A 19,072-nucleotide genomic window follows, 5' to 3' on the forward strand; every position below is an offset into this window, starting at 1 on the left:
TCTTAGACTTCAAATTATACACAGGGGAAAAGGATATCCACAAGATTCCCTGCAGATATGGGAACGTGCTTCCCATTAACTTTCCTATGAGATGTTCTGCTCTCCATTTTCAGATTTATTTTAAAGAGACAACAATAACAAAAATAAACAAGGAATTCTATGTAAAGTCCAGATATTAGGCCAACCTGACAAAATCCATCAAGGAAATCATTAAAACTTATTACAGCCTAGTGCATCCTGATACTGGATTATTGTAATTTCTTCTTCAGTCTGTACCTCTCATACTGAAGATGAATGAACTTTTATCATTACTATGTACTACAGTACAGAAAATAAAAACCACAAGAAGGAAGAAAGCATCTGATATTCAGATCCCAAATGAAGCAATTCTTTCTATGAGTGCTGCCAGTACTATACTCATGGAGAAGATGGAAAGAAAATATTAAGAGAGGTCAGAAGGAGGGCTTCAGAAACCCGGTGTTGTATAGGCTTCAGTACTTTCCATTTTTGTTCACATATTCCTTTCCCCATAAGCATTAGAACTTGGAGAGACTGGTTCTGCAATTTGCCTATTCTTGGACATAACTTAGTAAAAAATTTAAAATACATACAACCTACAGATATTATTATATTGGGGGATTTCTTTAAAATGTAGTTTATTGAATTATCTGTTAAATTACAGGTGAAAATATTTCTAAAAATTAAACATACTAGATAATGATTTTCAAGTGTGGATATTTAGCTTCTGCTCTTGGGGATTTTTAAAATATAAAAGGACATTCTATATTTTGCATAAGAAAATTGCTGCCAAAGGTAATTTTCAGTATGGAAAACGTGTGAGTCAGAGATATGATCATTAGTCTTAACTCTTGGTTTTTCATTGCCAATAACCTGTCAATCACACAGAATGCAGCCAGTGACATAAAAGAACTTTTGGCAATACCATCATCTCCTCCTCTTCCCAGATGAGGTTTTCATTTAGAAAGAGAGAAAAATAAAGCACAAGGAACCAAGTGACATTTCTATCTTCCACAAGGTACCCGATCAAAAGCATTTCTCCAAATGGATGAAAATTACTTGTGGGAAAACTCAGGACTGAAATTTTCAGACAAGAAGTTGTTGTTCTTGTTTTGCTAGACACACTAATATAGACCAGTTAATGGAATATTTACAGCAGTGTTCAACCAGTTAAAGAGAAAACAGAAGAGAGTCCTCTGTTAAGACCATTTCTGAGTCTCCTTTGCACATGTGAACATCTGCAAAGAGGTAAGAGCTCACAGACAGAGCTCAGCTCAGAGACGATCAGGTAGCTGCACCCCCACGAACTGCTGACCCCTGCCCACGTAATACTTTGTGGTCACCACAACTCCCACACGGTGAGGGCTGCTTCTCTGGGAGGCAGGGCTCCTGAGCATATCCTTCTCATCTTCCTCCAGCGTATGTTTTAGGGAGATGCGGAAAGAGAGATCAGGAAGGCAGGAGCTGAGAGTTACAGCTGGCAGGCTGCTTGTACAAAAGGTCTCCAGCCAAACAGAGCCTTAAGGAAAGCAAGTCTGGGAAAGAGCCCTTGAAAGCTAGTATTTTCCAGTTTACTGCTGGTGATGAATATTAAGGCTTAAATGCATGTGTGGGGTCTCTGGAGGAATATTATAATTAGCCCTACCATGAAGAAAACCTAAATGTTTTTCAAATTATATAGAAAAATACCGTTATAGAAGTGCAGTGTTTTCTTCACTTTTTTTTTTCTTTTTTATCTTTCACTAACACTTGCATTCATCTGTAAGAACAGACACTCTTTGCATCTTTTCATCACTATTTAGGAAGATAACGTTAAAATGCTCCTTCCTCTTGATGACCACCTGCTTCCTTTGCCTTCTGTACACACAGTTAAGATTCCCTATCCAAATAGGAATGAGAAAACTGACTTATGAATTTACACTATGGTATACATGAACAAAACCACAAACTGTCAAAGCATACACGAAATTACACTGGACTTAGGCCAAAAAAAAAAAAGAGTAAAATAGTGCAGCTCCTCATCTCCCAGGAGAGAGCAAACTTCCAGCCATGAAACCCTTCACCAAGATGAAGACCAGTGGGACACCTGCAGCAGGGTCGAGCGCTGCACGGGCACTTGAACAGTTAAAGTTTTCGTGTCCCTAAACCGTGCATTTGCCTAGTCCCAGCCAATTGCCAGAAAAGCAGCAGCATTATCCATCATTTTCAGTAAGAGTTCAGTCATCAAAAATTATCTTTGGATTCTTTGCATCTGGAACATCACATAAGAGCAGACGTTATAAAGACAGCACTAACAATTAGGTCCTGTAAAAAGACAAGCCAAAGTACACCAGCCATCGCTGGAGAGATTCATGGATCTGAAAAACGAGAAACCTGTAATCAATTTATAATAAAGATAAAGCAAATCGAGCATTTATTAAAACATACTGTTAACAGTTTAAGAACATTTAACATTAAATTTTCAGCTCAAATAAGAAAGAGCCAGACATTTTCCAAGTTACAAAATACATCTATATAGTTTATTGTACTCAGCCTTACCTACAGAGAGAGCCTCTGAATTGGCTGACAATCAGAAAGACATGAATTACTAGCTTTAAGTCAATTTTATCAACCAGTTTTAAAGCTGTTAAAATTTATTGTGGATTATTCTTCGCTGAGAAAAGCTGAACACACCTGTACAACCTAGTGTAATCATTCATAAATGAAATCACCCATCTCCAACAAGTTTATCAATTAACCAACTGCCAGATAACGCCCCAAGTGACCCAAAGAATCTCCCATTTCAAAAGTCAGGCTTGTTCCTTCAGGGGTTTTACACCTCTATGGATACACAACCAACTTCACATGTTGTTGTCTGTTGTGGATATTTTTTTTTTTTAATTATTTCAAACACAAGTGAAACTCCGTAAAAATTAAATGCACAGTGCAACAGTCTCCAGAGCACCTTTTGGCCTATGCAGATACGCAAAGCGGCAAAGACCAATACATCCAGGCCATGTACAACAACATAACTAGGACTGAAAAGTAGCATAACTGAAATGGCATTAATGGATATTGTTCTACTTCTGATCATGGCCAAGAAAAAGGACAGGTCATGACTTGTTAATTAACAGGTCAATACAAGACTCTTAAAAGATAGATGCACTCACAAAAATGTAACAGCAAAAGATCTCTTTTTTTCACAGTATAGAAAAAATTGACAGTTGTTACCCTTCTTTGAGCCTTAACTCCTTGAACTAGGTAAGCAGTAGCAGTGTAGCCTGCTGGAGATTCTATTAAACACAAAATAAGAAAGGCTGATCTATAAGGGAAGGGCAGACATTTTCCATAAGAAAATACACAGGCTTGACTGATCTTCAACACAGTTACTACGAATTAAATTACCTCTGCAGCCTTAGTACTAAAATAGAAATTGCTATATATTTAGAAAACACTGTATGAAGCAAAAGTAAAGCATTTGAATCCTTTTTTATACAATTAGCTGCTTCTAGGTTTATTTTCCAAATTTTCTTACAAATTCTAATATCAGAATTAAGTCTGACTTACGTGGCACTGGATGTTTGGGGCTAAAGGAAGCAGCGTTAGAAACTGGCTTCCAAGACACTAGATACAGTAACTGGAGCCTTGATGGTCACCAGATAACAAACTGCAAATAAATTACAACGTTAGGTTTCTGCAAACAGTACTCAAATGCTCTTACAGAGACAGTTAGTAAATAATTTCCATCATGTATCTCTGTTTTTCTTGCTTTTCCTTATTACCCAGCCATTTTCCTTATGTACACCTGCCACCATACACACTTTTTTATAGAAAGGCCAAGGATGCTGCTACTCTGAGAGCTGGTACTGAATCTTTAATTTCCATCTATCCCGAAGGGATGTTAAAGAAACACCACTCTCTGCTTTTTACAAAGAACACAATTTTAAAAGTTATTAGGAGCAGATTTCCTGTCTCATACCCCACCCTTCAATATGGAACAAAGAGATTGAGCTAAAGATATGCAAAAATGTACAGTTCCACAAAAGGAAAAATTCTGTTTGGAAAGACATTCAGATTCCAAACAGCGTGCTTTTTACGTTTGGAAATGTATCAGTTAAATAGTATCTGCTGCCAAATAAAGCAGATGGAAGACTGGCTCTCTGCCATCCTACCAACCTTGCTGAGACCTTGCTAGATGCTCGGCTGTCTCATCCTTTTCAAGCTCCGGATGCATCTATAGCTATTTTCCACCTTGCTTAAAGTAAAACTAAGACTACCCAAACCCGCTGTAGATTATCTTTTAAAATTATACTGCTACAAATTATTTTCCATAAGTAGCAAGACAAGTTATTTTTGCAACTTTTAAAAATAGTATTACTGGTACTTTAATCTGGTGTAAACTGGTATGCAAATCATTTTGAAACACAACTTAAATTTCTGTCCTTTCCAAAGGAAGATGAAAACTTGCCCCCTTTAATCCAAACTGATTAGCTGCTCTCCATTCATTCATTTTATTGTACTCGCAGAATTAAATACCCCAACCCACAGGAAAAGTTTCCAGGGAGTGCTCTTACTGCTGGATTTTCAAACTCCCAAGCATCTCCAGAAACTGTAACATTTAAATTCTTAGAACTGGAATCCAAATGAATAGATAAGGCTTTTCTGCCCCCTTCTGTTTATTATATGCTTGATATTTCTTAAAGTATATAGCATGTAACATAGGCTTCTACAATCTGATGCACTGCTTCAAATACATTAGGATTTTTAGAGTTTCACTAAAACATAATCCTAACAGTAATTTTCATCCGTTTTACAACATTCACGAGTTAAAAACTGACCACTTCCTTTAAACACAATAATTCTTTTCAATTGTTACTTTAGGCAAAAGGAAAAGCATGAGCCATATGAAGGCATTTGTCCTGAACCAAATTTCATGCTGCGTACCCTTTACACTGATTCCTCAAATGCAGTAGCTGGCTTATGCGCAGGGAACCATAGAATTAAAGTAAATGTTCAGCTTTTCCTTGAATTCATCTAATATGACCTTATGGGATTTGGCAAGGGGGTAGGTTAACCCACGTTTTAATACTACTATAATTGGTTTTAAATGTTCTTAGACACTAATTACACTGGTAAATGTTCCCCTAATCTGTATATAAAACTCAAAGCCTCTTTGATCCCCTTGTACGCCTCTCTTTCATTCTCAGATACCCTTAGAATTAAAGGATGTTGATTTCTAAAATGTCTTGGCGCAAGGGACAAATTCTGCGTGCATTCAGTTCTCTTGTTTCTTAGCTTACTATTGTGAATAGCAATATATTGCACCACAAGGGACTTCACACAACTGCATTTCTGGTTTTGGTGCCATAACTTTCACATAGGGTTTTTCTTTACAAAATGAAAATAAAAGGATTCACAAAGGTCTCAGATACAGAACACAGTTCCTGTGCATTAGCTAAATGGGAATAAATAAACTGTTTATCCACATGTGGTTCAGAGCAAGCACAAATTACTTCCGATGTTTTAAACCTCCTGATTTAAAGGATTTCAACATTTGTCATGGGCTAGGGGGAACAACCAGGAAAATTTACAGTACGATTACCTGGCAAATACTAAAATATTAAACCTTGTAACACATCTGCAAGATTGAAACCTTCGTCTGAAACTCGAAGGAAGTTTATTAACTAAGACTTTAGTGTATACTGCTGAAAATCTTAACTAGCATTGTATTTAAAAATTCAAAATTACGTCTTTCTAAAACATTATTTCTAGTGTTTTAAGCCTCACAGGAACATTTTAAGCACTACCACCACAATTAAAAAGATCCAAGCCATACATTTTGCATCCATTTCTCAGACATAAATTATCAGCTGCTACTTGCTAGGCTCTCATTTGAATCATTGGACTATTCTAAACGGTATTTCAACAGAAACCATTAACTTAAGAAAAATTGGACTTAGGAGAATGAATCAACACAGTTCAACTCTTGGTCAGTTTGAAGAGTTCTATAAATTGAGTTCCATCCCATACACGCATGAATTATTGAACTCTCCAAATCACAGATGAAATGTTGGTATTAAATTGTTATTTTAATTCCATAACTGACCTTGCACTCTCAACCTAAATGCTATCTGGAAGTTATACATTGTTTCTGAATTTATCAAATCCCAATAACAAATTACTAAACACTTGGCTCCTCAATATCTTAGTGCAACAATAATGGAATGCGAAATTCCAATGAGAACACTGCTGTACAAGCTTCTTGCATCCAAGATGCCATTTCTCCTTAGTCCTGTGTGAATTTTAACTCCCAATAGTGAAGGGAATAAATGTGAAATCTTCACAAACTGATGATTTGTAACAACAACAAAAAAATAATCTTCACTTGCTGATGGTCTGTAACAAAATCTCCAGACAGACAACCAAAACGGGGCAAGTTTAATTTCAAATATCTAAGTCTCGAGCATAAATGTCCAAAGCAAGAATTAACATTATTTGCAGCACTGCTGCTGCAGATCTTACAGAATACAGCAAATATCAACAAATAGCAAATAACAACAACAAAAAAAAATCAGTCATGAGAGTTCTTAAACTATTTTCAATATAGTTGTATTGATCCTAAATATAACAAAGTGCAGAAGTCCACCTAATTCACAGCAGGTACTTCCACATGAAATGCATGTTTCAATGCAGTTAAAATAAGAATACGTAAATCACTACTCTTACTGCTATGTAGGACCAGAATGAATCTCAAGATGTTGAGGCTGATGAGTTCTTGTGACAAATTAGGAGACTTTGGAAAAGCACTGTCATGTTTTCCAAGGAATCAAAGATGTCAAGTTGTTTTTTTTTCATACCACAGCCAAAGAAACTAACACACACACAGCCCTGGATAAAGAAAGAGAGACCAACATCTAATCAAAGAATTCCTTTATGTGATTAGTACAATTTCATAAACTGAATTTTTGAATGCAAGAGAACACCACAATTTTCAAATAAACAAGTCTACTACACCTCAAGGAGATATATGGGTTTTACATCTAGCCACATATATTTCAAGCCACAACAATTCTTCCAGACTAAAATACTGCTCATCACTTACTGGCATGGCAAGGTGATAGCAGCAAACTTCCTTCATTTAAGAAAACCATGCAAAAACATACTTCACACATTCAACTTGGAAACATGAGTGTGCCTCTGTGTGTTTATACATGAAGCCATGTGTAAGAATCTATCACTATCACCCACTTCGCAGTAAGGATTTAAAAAAAAGAGGGGAGATAATAAAACTGAAAACAGAAGTCCCAAAAGGCATGAAAAGTAAAAGCATTGTGAAACAATTGATGCAATTATGAACAGCAGTTCAAATTCTGACTCCCTTAGTTAAAATCCCACTTTACCAGAATTTTTTAATGAAAATATAAAAATTTTGCTTATAAAGTGTGCTCTTTAAAAAAAAAATGAGATTCTAAAAAGAAAAATTTTGAGTTCATAAAAAGGAGTAAAATCTTCTGAAGCCATGAAGTTTTAATTATGATCTTTACATTTTGCTAATATTGACTTTGTTCTCTCATTGTGAGCATGCCTGACATGACTGTGGTGAAAACAGATCACAAGACAATTGTGCCATTTTCCTTCAAACCCTTCCATGCCCAGACATAAACAGACTGGACTAGCATGAAAGAGCTATTCACACGGGGGCAGCACCACCATCCTCAATTCTTCATGAAACAAACCCAGTCATTTTAAACAAAACTCTTATTGGCTGAAGCTGCAGACATGAACTTTAAAAAAATGAAATTTAAAATAAATGTTTGCACACAGTACCAGTGACTGATGACAGAAAGAGAAGGGGAAAGGTTGTTAATTTATTGATACCACAGGGTCCAGTCCAAAACAATGACAAAAGTTCATCTGTGTTTTTGTCAGCTGCTCCCAAGACTTAAAGTTTTCCACTAAAGACTGGATGAGGCCCCAGAAAGAGGCTCTAACATAAGATATACTGAAGGATAAATAAACCTAGCTTGCTTATAGTAAGTGACAAGAATTTCTGAAAACCTGATGAACTCCAAAGCTTCTCCAAACAAAACCTTCATAATACATTCTGATTAACACCCCAAATCACTGGCTGTGTTTTCAAGACATTATCTGTAATGCTCTCACCTCACAAAACATGGCTTATTTTACATCTTTCACTAAGCTGCCTGCTGAGTTGTCTTGAGGACTGAATCTGCTTCCAGAGAAATATTTTTTCAGGCCTACAGTTCAGTGCATGAGATCAGGTCACAGCAGGCAGAGTAATGTACCTGCAACATGAAAATAAACCACATACCATACATCTTTCAGGATAATATACTCCTCAACACATGCTTTGTTTCAAACCAGCTACTTAAAAAAAAAAAAATCTTCTTGCAAACTGAGTGTCTTCAGACCTGAAGAGGGTGTATTTCCATGAAGGGACAGTTAGCTCTATTTCAGTTAAAGACAGTCACAATCCTGAAGGCTTACAATGTTCATTTTATCACTGAATTAAAAGGAAAGAAAAAATAGTCATAAATTAAACTTGGATAGTGATTTGTGCCACCTAATGAGTTATAATATCAACTGCAACAAAAGAGGTTAATGATATACACCAGAGACTCAACAGCCACTACTCAGTGATAAGAACTGAAGAATTACTATTCTTTTTAAAAGCCTGGATTAGCATAGTAGGATAGTTTATTATAATCAATAAAAATCCTTATGACAAAAATGCAGCAAAAATGAAAAAGATATTCAACACCTGATAACATGAAATTAGGTTGTTCAAGGGGTAACTCACAGGAAAAAAACATGTATATATAAACCAGAATTCTAGCTTTTTTTTTTTTTTTATACCAACACAGTGATTATGTTTCTTCAGGTTTGTTTGCTTTCCTAGACGGTTTATAGAGGAGCAACAATAGTTTTGCTAAGTCTAGAAGAACAGTTATCCTGCAACTCTTTCCACCCCACATCTTTCTGCTTTACAACATAATTTAAAATTATCTCAGTTTTCAATTTTGTCTTATTTGACTACAAAACCACTAGGAAACAAAGAAACTCTCACACTCCAGAAATCCAGATCTGGAACTTGGGAAATCTGGAGCCAAAAGGCTTGCCAACTGGCACACCACAAAGTGGATGAACAAATCCTGTTCTTCAAAACCTATTACACCCGGCTGATTAAGCAATGGTAAAAACAAACATATTAATGATCTACACCTACAAAAATAACACAAGTCCATACATCCCATCTGGTACACAACTGCATCAAGCCTTAGCTTTTGCATGTAAAAAAAAAAAAAAAAACAAAAAAACACACCAAACTTGTTTTGTCTCTTAAGGCAAAAAAAAGGCAAATGCTGTTTTCTCAAACTAACTGATTGAACCTACCAACACCACAATGAAGTGCAGACAAGACGATCTGAAGCACCTCCACTTCAATAAGCTAATGTCCAACCTAAGTCTTGTTCAAGAATACCATATTAAGTCCTTGCACAGCAGCTGAGTCCATTAAACTCTGCAATTCCATTTAACTCTCCAGTTCCCATTAAAGACAAAAATATATGCAATTCTATCTCTACCCTTAGTGATCAGTATCATTAATCGGTTAGCCACAAATGCATATGGTAAAGAACCAGATGTATGTGGTCTGTATTTCAACTTTACCGTAATAAAGGCTCAAAGAAAACATCTGAACAAAAGCAAAAACTCCATTTACCTATGAATTTCCATATTTCATCAGAAACACTTATTATTAAGTATGAAGAAAATACCATTTTTAAATTTAAATCCTCTCCAAAATTAATACGTTTTTTAAAACTGCTCTCAATTTCATCTGTTTACCCAACAAAAACTTCCAAAATAACAGTGCAGAATTGTACAATGTAGCATTTGCAGGAAATACCCATAAAAACAAATGATGGAGAGGTCTGTGAAACCAAAACAAATTCCTATGTTATCTGAAGCAATCAACCTTAACCATTTATACTTGGGCTTACCCACTCAGAAAAATGATTAATGGAAAGACGTTAACAAAAATAACACTGTTTCTGGACTGAAATCTTTCAGATGAAATATTTTCTTTAAAACACGGATAAAAGATTTTAGTCACACTGTCACACTGCGTGTTCATCAATTTATAAATCTCAAGACCTGGGCAGATGCTAAATTTCAAACTTATCATTTGAGGCTGCCATACTGACAGGCCGTCAGGCATCACACCAATTCTCCTATCCAAGAAACTTTCAGCAGCTACTGGAATTTTTGACCAGCATGGTACCTCATAAAGAAAAGAAATTAGAGGTTTTTAATAGCCATACTGCCAGGAAATGTTGCAGACAGAGGAAGAGAGACAATCACTTCCTGGATGGAAAAGCAGGGCTGTACTAATGCTGCACAAAACCGGACAAAGCTCAGAACACCGGGACAATATTCTGCCATTATCAATTTATTAAGTTAATTTGCTACTGTTCTTGGCTCTTTTCAAGCTCCATATAGTTCAGCATAACTCTGTGCAATCTAAGGATTTTTTGCCATCCATTCTACTAGTTCTGAAACCTTCTGACAGCCTGCCTTTCTTGGACAAAATTTTTAAAACTTTATTAACACTATGTCTTTGTAGATAATCCTGACAACTACATATTTTTAAGCAGCAGCCACTAAGCACTGAGAAATTACTTTATAAAACTCTTTATTTTTTCCCCCTCAGAGAAAATGAGATTTAATATCATGCTGTTTCTCCAATTCCAAGTAATACTTTGCACTCTTACGACCAAATCTGACAAAAAGAAAGAGGTCTGAGAGATATTAAACACCTGTTAAAATCTGAGGCTGGAGTAAGGAGAAACCTAAATGCTACACCCCACTAACAGAAAGTCTGAAAGGTCTCAGCCATCACCCCACAGCAGCCAGCTCCAGCAGTCGCATATGCTACTGCCATGGCACCACCATGGAAGATTCCCAAATCCCACAGCAGGGAGCGCCACGAACCATACAGGAAACACCAGGCTCGTCCAGAGAAAAGATAAAGGACACAGGACAAAAACCTACATGGAACTACACTTGCTTAGTTCTGCTCTTCATGGGATGATTTACTGAAAGACAACAGCTACAAATCTCTCTATATTGATTGTGGCCTATTGCTGTTTCCCCCAGAAGAGTTTACACCTCACAAATTCAGAATGACTTCCTTTCAAAATAAGTTTTTTTCCTGTAGCTTAAACTTCTTACTTGGAGATCTCAAAGGTAGCCTACAGCTCCTCTGTATCTCAACTGCTTCTACAAATTATTCATTACACAGCACAACGTACCCTTTATTTTCTCCCTTATCTGCACTGCAATTAGCCAGTATATAATGAAGTACCATACCAGCAGATCAGAGTAAACAATATGAACAAAAGAGCTAAGAACACAATCCAGCTTTCATGAAGATGTACTTACGCAAAATACCGAGAGCAGTAGACAGTACTGTAATTTCAGAATTCAACATTTTGTAGTTTTCCAAGAAACATCAGCAAGCCTTCAAAAATCACATGTCCAGAAAAAGATGTTGGAAGATTTCCACACATATCATTCCTCGTGTGTTAATAAAGAGACAGAAAGCAGAATGAGACTCTAAAATGCACTGCATTTCTGTCCTGGGAGCTAATAACATGGGGTGGTTCCTGATTTATTGCAAGTCTCCATGAAAATTTCTGCTTCGTTTCCCTAATAAGAATTATTAAAACTTGGAAACAACGGTTTGGCACAAAGCAGGTATGAGTTATCCCAATAAATCAATGCATTAAGTTTACTAGAAAAGACAACTTATCATTGAACGTAAATCTGACAACTGTTACAAAGCGAGACTCCTGCCTCCCAAATGCAGCTGCACGGACAGATTACACTTTATCATTCTACCTTATAAACAGTCAGGGTACAGTGATGCACACAGCATAAGATTCCACATCCCAGTTTAGGCAGGACACAGCATGTAGCTGTGAATTCACCTGGTACACTGTCACTACGCGATTCCACCACAAGATGACACAGAAGAAAGTCCAAGTTGTGCTTGTTTTCATCACATGATGACCTAGGCATATTTCAAACTAGCAAGTCTTAGGAAATTAACTGAATTTTAAGAGCAGAAATAGCACAATGCACACTGCGAGAATTGATAATGTTCATACACTCTGCTGCGTGCACTGCTGTACAACAAATTTTGGTTATGTTAAACATGCAGCACATTAAAGTAACTAAATTACCAGAAAAAAGCTAAACTAAATTCACTATAGAGTGGAAAAGATCACAAACCCTAAGGTATTGATCAAAAAAAGAGCGTGCACTTTACCGGCAGTGTAGCACCATCTGATTGACATGGTTATGCTAACTACAACTTCTGTGCCAGGGTAGCAAACCCAGTACTATTGTAGTGGCAGAAGGAGGAGAAGGAAGTTGAAGAATCTGACTCCGATGCAGAATCTGAAAATTCACTATCCAAAATACTAACTCTTGTTGGCAGCTCTCCACTGCCATCTGCAATCTTAGGGGAAGAGGGAACAATACAGAGATGATACACAGAACAGTCCATGCAGGCTTTGTTTGGAAACAATCAACAAGTGATAAAGGTTTTCATGAATGAGACACAGGGAATTCAGTGAAGCATTCTACCACTGTGAAAAGTGAAGTGTTACTCATGCCAAGTGAAACACATACACCCCTAACTATTTTCTTTTGAGTCATATAGGCCACAGACTGCTAAAAGAACAAAAAGCCCTCAGTGCTTTACTGGCAAGATGCATTTGATAATGTGCAACTTCATACCAACGCTAACAAATATATGGGGCAGAGAATCTTAGTCCTCAAGACTTCTAAATTATGTTCAGACTGACGGAGGAGCTGTCATCATAAATCTGTGAACCCAAAACAAAAGATTAAACCCTAAATTCACCATTAACACAGAGGATAGATTTCCGATGGTTACAGAGATTAAAAAAAAGCAAAGCAAAAACACTTCAGGTCTGACAAATCCCATAAGAAACTCAAAATAGTACAATTTACAGAGGAAAGCATTCACTGAACATGAATTTATAGATTCCCAAAGGGGCTGTGTATTTCTGAAAATGTTTTTGAAGTCTTTTGTGCACAAACCGCAGTAAGAAGTTCAGCTTATGCACAGGAACTTGAAGATCTCTAATGAGAAAAAAAATTAATAACAGATTTAAAGAAGGTTCCTTGAGAAGTAATTATTGATAAAGAGTATTTGGCAAAAACACTGGTGTAATATTCTAGTTACTTGCTCTATGCTCCAAATAGTTATTCCATGTACTTTATGTTTTTTGATGCAGAACTGAGTCATCATTGACCTTTTCCATGTATGACTGGGAAGCCTTCAAAGGCATAGGTACATGTAACACAGAACCTATTTCAAAGAAGAATTAAAAAGGGAGAAGAGGATGTACAATGGTCAGGATGTTCATGACCAGCAAAAGAACAAAACCAATAAAGGAATTCTGAACTGTATTTGGACATCTAATAAGGAAAGTTGTTTTGGAAAAGTTTGAGGACATCAACTGTGCCTAACTGGGACAGTGACTGTTAGAGTAAAAGGAGCAGAGAGTACTCAAATTTACACTGAAAATAAAAAGGACAATTGAACTTTCAAAACAGAGATCAAGAAACACACTGGGTTCTGTATCATTTTAGATTTTTAAATACAAATAAAGTATCTTTTTAAAAGATTAGACGACATTCATCAGAAGTAATCATGCTCAGTGAGGAACTGTGAGGCAACAGCCTGCATCATGCAGCAAGTACAGCTACGAGAGCAGAGTGTATCCCTCTTGCACAAAAATCTCCAACTCTGACCCCTTATAGTACTAAGGTTATACTCCAGCCTCTTTGATAAAGGCATGAACTGAAAAGTATTGTAATAAAACACGATCATCTCTGGATTTTTTTAACTTAAAATACCTATTACAAAAACTGCAATGAAGTTAAATAAATAGCAGAGAGCAAGTAGTGGCCTAGTAAAAAGACAGTAACATTTGTCTGGCTTGGGGCTTTTCACACCCCCCTCAAGTCACAGCTATGAGTCCCACAGCATAAAGCAAGAACTACTTTTTTTCTATAGAGCTCTAGAGTAGTGCACCTGAAACTACACTGAGTACAATATAACGAAAATATATTCAAAATCATTTTCAGATATTGATAAAGTGCAGAGTGATGAAAGATCAGAAGATGGAAAAAACAGACTGACAAAATAGGAATTAAGGTAGTATATCTTGACTAGAACAGTATGACATGTGAAAGTTGCCTATACACCTTTGTAATACAGAATAAAAAGTAATTATTGAAAGTAGTATTAAGAAATTTCTGGCTATAAAAATATGAACGAGGAGAAAGTTGTTAGAGAAAAGAGTCTTTTGAGAAGTGTATTTCTCTGGCTGGAATCATCTCCACGGTAAAGTGACTGGCACATCAAGATTTAGATATTTAAAACCATATTCAGTACCTCATACATAAAGGTACTGCAGGTCAAACCTGCTTTTTCAAAGTGGATTAGATTATTTAACAGATTTTCCACCTCCATCTTCTAACCCCAAAATAAACACAGACATTATTCTAGCAAGAGTTTTTAGAAAACAAGCACTTAAACTCCATCATATTTCTGGTGAATTAAAGTAAAACGAGAAGCAATTAGAATGATGACGAACTTATTAAGTCAAAAAGGCCACATAAATTAAAGCTAAGCAAGTCTAAAAAATCCATCTAAAATAGCTGATGAGACTTTTCCAGAGGATGGATGAATCAGTCTGGTTTGAGTCAAAACGAAATGTGGAAATAGTTGCAAACTGTCCATGGACCAGTGTCTCACTCTAAGTAACATCATGAGACTGGTACAAAAATTACCTTCACAATAAATTAATTCTACATTCATAAACAGCATACCGGGATCTTGACAGCTATACCGAAAGCTGCAGAGCTTGATGCCAAAGAAATGGATTTACGTTATTTTTAAAAAGCACGTTGATGAGTAATCTGTTCTTTTCTTACCATCGTACTTTATTGCACGTCTGTGTAGCGCCAAGAGGAGAACCTGCCACCATGGGGACTTGGATGGGGCTGTGCTGTTTGTTCATGACAAGATCCAACTTCTCTTCCAATGATTTACAGGTAGCCTCTAGTGCCAGCAACTTTGCCTCGATGCTATCCAACCGCAGGCATATTGTCTGATTAATGGAATACAGGAATGACTAGAAAGGGGAGAATGCAAAAGAAAACTGATTTTAAAGACTTAGGTATTTATCTTCAGGAACATACACATAAGGAAGCTCCAGATAAATATGACTGGAAAACAATTCTAAAGGAACTAGCAGTGTGCCTAGTGACAAAATTCAGCCACGTACAAAACTGATGACATCCAGGAGCATTTTAGCATTCTCAAATTCCTCCAGATCTTTATTTAGAAGCCAAAAGCAGCTGAGCCAAACACATTTTCACCTAAGCACTTTGTTAGTATGATTTCATACACCACAAAATCATTTCAAATGACATGCCAAAGCCTTTCATTCGATACACGTAAAAACAAAAGGATTATAACTCTATAAACACATCCTCCTGGATGAAGTTGGTTGGTTGGTTGTTTTTTTTCCTGCCCAAATAGATACATTCAGATGATTACAGTGGAAATGATATCAACACAAATAACCTCAGAGACAATCAATGCCGCTCACTTAAGTTGTCTCCTGAAGAGCAAATCCAGAAAAGCAAATAAATAAAATCTGTTTTCCTAAGCAATTTTATTCAAAAGCAAGCATACTCTACTTAGTTTCTCTTGGGAAAACAGGCCATTAAAGGGTAATGTTACATACATTCTCCTTTGCGAACAGCAACTATGCCACCTTGTGGTCCTCCATCACAATATACACACTAATCAAGCTGGTTTACAGTGCTGCTCCCCCAGCTCTTTTCAGAGCTTCAATTTCTGTGGCCATTACAAAAATACAGAATTCCATACTATTTAACGTGTGTGGCAATAAAATATTAGTCATACACATGCTCCAAGACGGAAAAAAAAAAAAAAAATTAAGTACACTAGTGAGAACAAGTTCTGCAAGTACAGAAAAGCTTGAGCTACTGAGCCTGAACCAAATATGGTTTAACTATTAGGATAATGTTGTTAGCTGAAAATAATAATTTAAAACATGCTGAAAGTATCTACAAATTATAATACCAATACAAGCTCAAGTTTATCTTCTAGGTCAACTTTATTGACTTCATCAAAAAAATGTACCAATAGTGATGTTTGAGACACTGAAATTAATACTGGTAACATTTTAGATTACATTTTACACTGGCAAATTTAGCCAATCATCCATATTTTAAGATTTATGCACAAAAATGAACAAACATTTACAAGAAGGCCATTAATAATTCCAGTGCCATGTATAAAAAAAAAATTATTCTTTTAATATATTTCCCTAAGAAAGCTAACCTAACTGGTATTTTGAACAAAACCAGAAAAAGGCATTATCATAACCTTAATAGAGGGATCCTGGCAGTTAATTTCTATACGCTGACGTTTCAGAGCAGGCTCTACATCATCATCTGTCACTTCATGATTCTCCAGCACAACTGAAAAAAAAAAAAAAAGCATTGCCATTGTTTATAATACAAGAGGGCAAGGCTCAAATTAAAAATACATTAAATGAATAAACCAAAAAAATGTAAAAGGAATTAACATTTTGTATGTATTTTTACACTTACTTAGGTTTTCTCTTACATATAGGACAGCAGTTTACTGCTTCTCAAAAAGCATTTATCCAAATCAAAGACTTCAAATGCACTGAGGATGTAGCACGTGAGAATTACCTTGGATTTTTTTATTAGGAACTTAGTATGAGGTAGCAGATTTGCCACATTTGCTGTTCTGACAGGTTCTACAGGCTTCTGAACCCTCGTGCTTATAGAAAATCATAAAAAATAATAATGAAGTTCTGTACAAAGACAGAATTATTTTTCCCTGGTATAGATGAACAAAATCCTGCAAGCTTTCCAAAATAAATAAGAGATGCAGATTTATAGGTTCTAATAGCCTTTCATTTTGAAGGAAACAGTAACAAAAAAAGCACTGAATTTAGAACCAGAAGGCCTGGCTGGTAAAATCAAGAGGTAAAGCCCTGACCAGCCTCATGGTCAGAGCATCACCTGAGATCAGAGCAGGGTCAGGTTCCTTTACCAAACCGAGCAAAGGAGGAGTTGTGGAAGGTTGACCATACACAATCCTCAGCACCAAGTTACCAGCTAGGCTAGGTCAGGCAGGTCCCAGCTTCTCCTCCAACTCTTTGGGAACATTTCTGAAGTAGATTTTTCATTTTGCATCAGAAAAAAAAGTTTTTTGATATGTGTTTCTGTTTTCCATAAGTGTAGTTACTGTTCTTTCAGTCACATATAATGGCAGCATAGGAGCACTGTCTATAGTTGATCTCAACATGGTTTTGCTTAGTAGGTCAACTTCCAAGATATCACAATGTTTGCTTTCAGAAGTGCTTTTCAGTTTTACTGTAATTTTGTTGTACGTACAAAGAATTTTAATAATGTATGAGAGAAACTACTTTACAAATAAAACAATTCAAAATAGATGGGTGATAGTTCTCATTTGAGGGAAAGCCTAAAATATGTATTTGGTCTGGAGAAAAAACAAAAGATTGCAGGAGGTCATATTTCACTCAAAGTTTCTGGCACTAGTCTACCCCTGCACAACAAACATCCCAGGAAGTAAAACCTTTAACAGAAAAGTAAAATTGTTTAAAAAATAATCTAATCTAAAGGGTATTGAAGATATACAAGTTAAGCTATGGAAAACCTCATATGCAGTCTTAAGGAGTGCCTCTCAAAAAAAAAAAGTCTCAGAGAAAAAAAGAAGTGCTTTATATCTTTAAGAAAAGCTCAATGGTGATTTCTACCTTCTTAATGGGCAATACCATAAACGATCTTTCTCACGGCAATCGTACCTGGGTTATCCGGAGCCAAGTCTTCAACAGCAATCTGAACAACATCTGCCAAATCCTGTTCTGACATCATTCAGAACCAGGCAGCGATATCCAGTCAAACACCACTACAGGTCCCCAAAGAAGTAATTTTACAAGTCATGCAATCCTGAAACAGAGCAGCAAGAAGAGTGTTAATACAGACACGATATATAAAAACATACATATCTCTAAATACAATACATAAATTAATATATATACTTGACATTGCCTTTAGTTTTTCATTCTTCCTCTATAAAAGCAGTTGCAGTTCCTAAGAGAAGTGACCAAGCTACGAAGTGATCATCCAGTGGTACCAACTACTCCTTTATTTGGCAGCCTCCTCAAAGAGCAAAGGACTGAACTACCTGCACCACCTCTGTGAGTAAATTGTTCTATACTAGCACTGAGACAAGAGCTCAAGCTTTCCCTGCTGATCCACCTTTCTGTATTTTCCCAATGGATAAGGAAAACATTTAGCTTTAGATATCTGGCAGCTCATCAGTATAAAATTAAAAAAAAAAAAAAATGTTTTCTTCTAAATTGATTATTTGTTTCAGAAGCTTTAGAGCATACAAGACCATTCCTAAATTGCAGGGTTTTAATTTACAAATTATTACTTAGCTCTTGGAAGCAATCAGACTTCAGTATTTATTCTTGATGTCACAAAAGCATATGAAGCTCCCAAGCCACATCAGGTTTGCAGTTACTGCATTCTATACAGATCTATACCCACACATTCTTACATGTATGGATCTTAACAGGCCCCTCAAATCTTAATAAACATTCAGTGAGAACAGGGAGCTTCCTCACAGCTAATTACAACTAGACTTTAAGCAAAATTTGACTTTTCTTGGCTATTGAACTGGCCTGGTTTTCCTACAGCCCAATTCTGATAAAACTATTTTCAGAATACGGTCCTGATTTTAACAGCAAAATATTTCTCAGTCCTGCTCCCTTGAAATTCTCTGTCAAGGTTATTTCTTAGTGCTTTAAGAGAAATCTTCAGCCTGTAAAATTGAATTAAAAAAAAATCACTGGAA

At 36.2% G+C, this 19,072-nt stretch overlaps 1 protein-coding gene across 1 annotated transcript in view; it reads right to left on the reverse strand.

Annotated features, from left to right (window-relative positions):
- BANP (BTG3 associated nuclear protein) overlaps positions 1-18,160 on the reverse strand; it is a 138,331-nt gene extending 120,171 nt beyond the window's left edge. Inside the window, exons 1-3 of the mRNA XM_026857117.1 lie at positions 18,015-18,160; positions 16,541-16,635; positions 15,055-15,254 (exon numbers count right to left, since the gene is read on the reverse strand). Coding sequence (XP_026712918.1) covers positions 15,055-15,254; positions 16,541-16,635; positions 18,015-18,084 — 365 coding nt within the window. The 5' untranslated portion in view covers positions 18,085-18,160. The remainder of the gene's footprint in view (positions 1-15,054; positions 15,255-16,540; positions 16,636-18,014) is intronic.
- Between the last annotated feature and the right edge of the window lie 912 nt (positions 18,161-19,072).

This window comes from Athene cunicularia (assembly GCF_003259725.1).
Source record: "Athene cunicularia isolate RWA chromosome 11 unlocalized genomic scaffold, athCun1 chr11_part2, whole genome shotgun sequence".
NCBI classification, from domain to species: domain Eukaryota; kingdom Metazoa; phylum Chordata; class Aves; order Strigiformes; family Strigidae; genus Athene; species Athene cunicularia.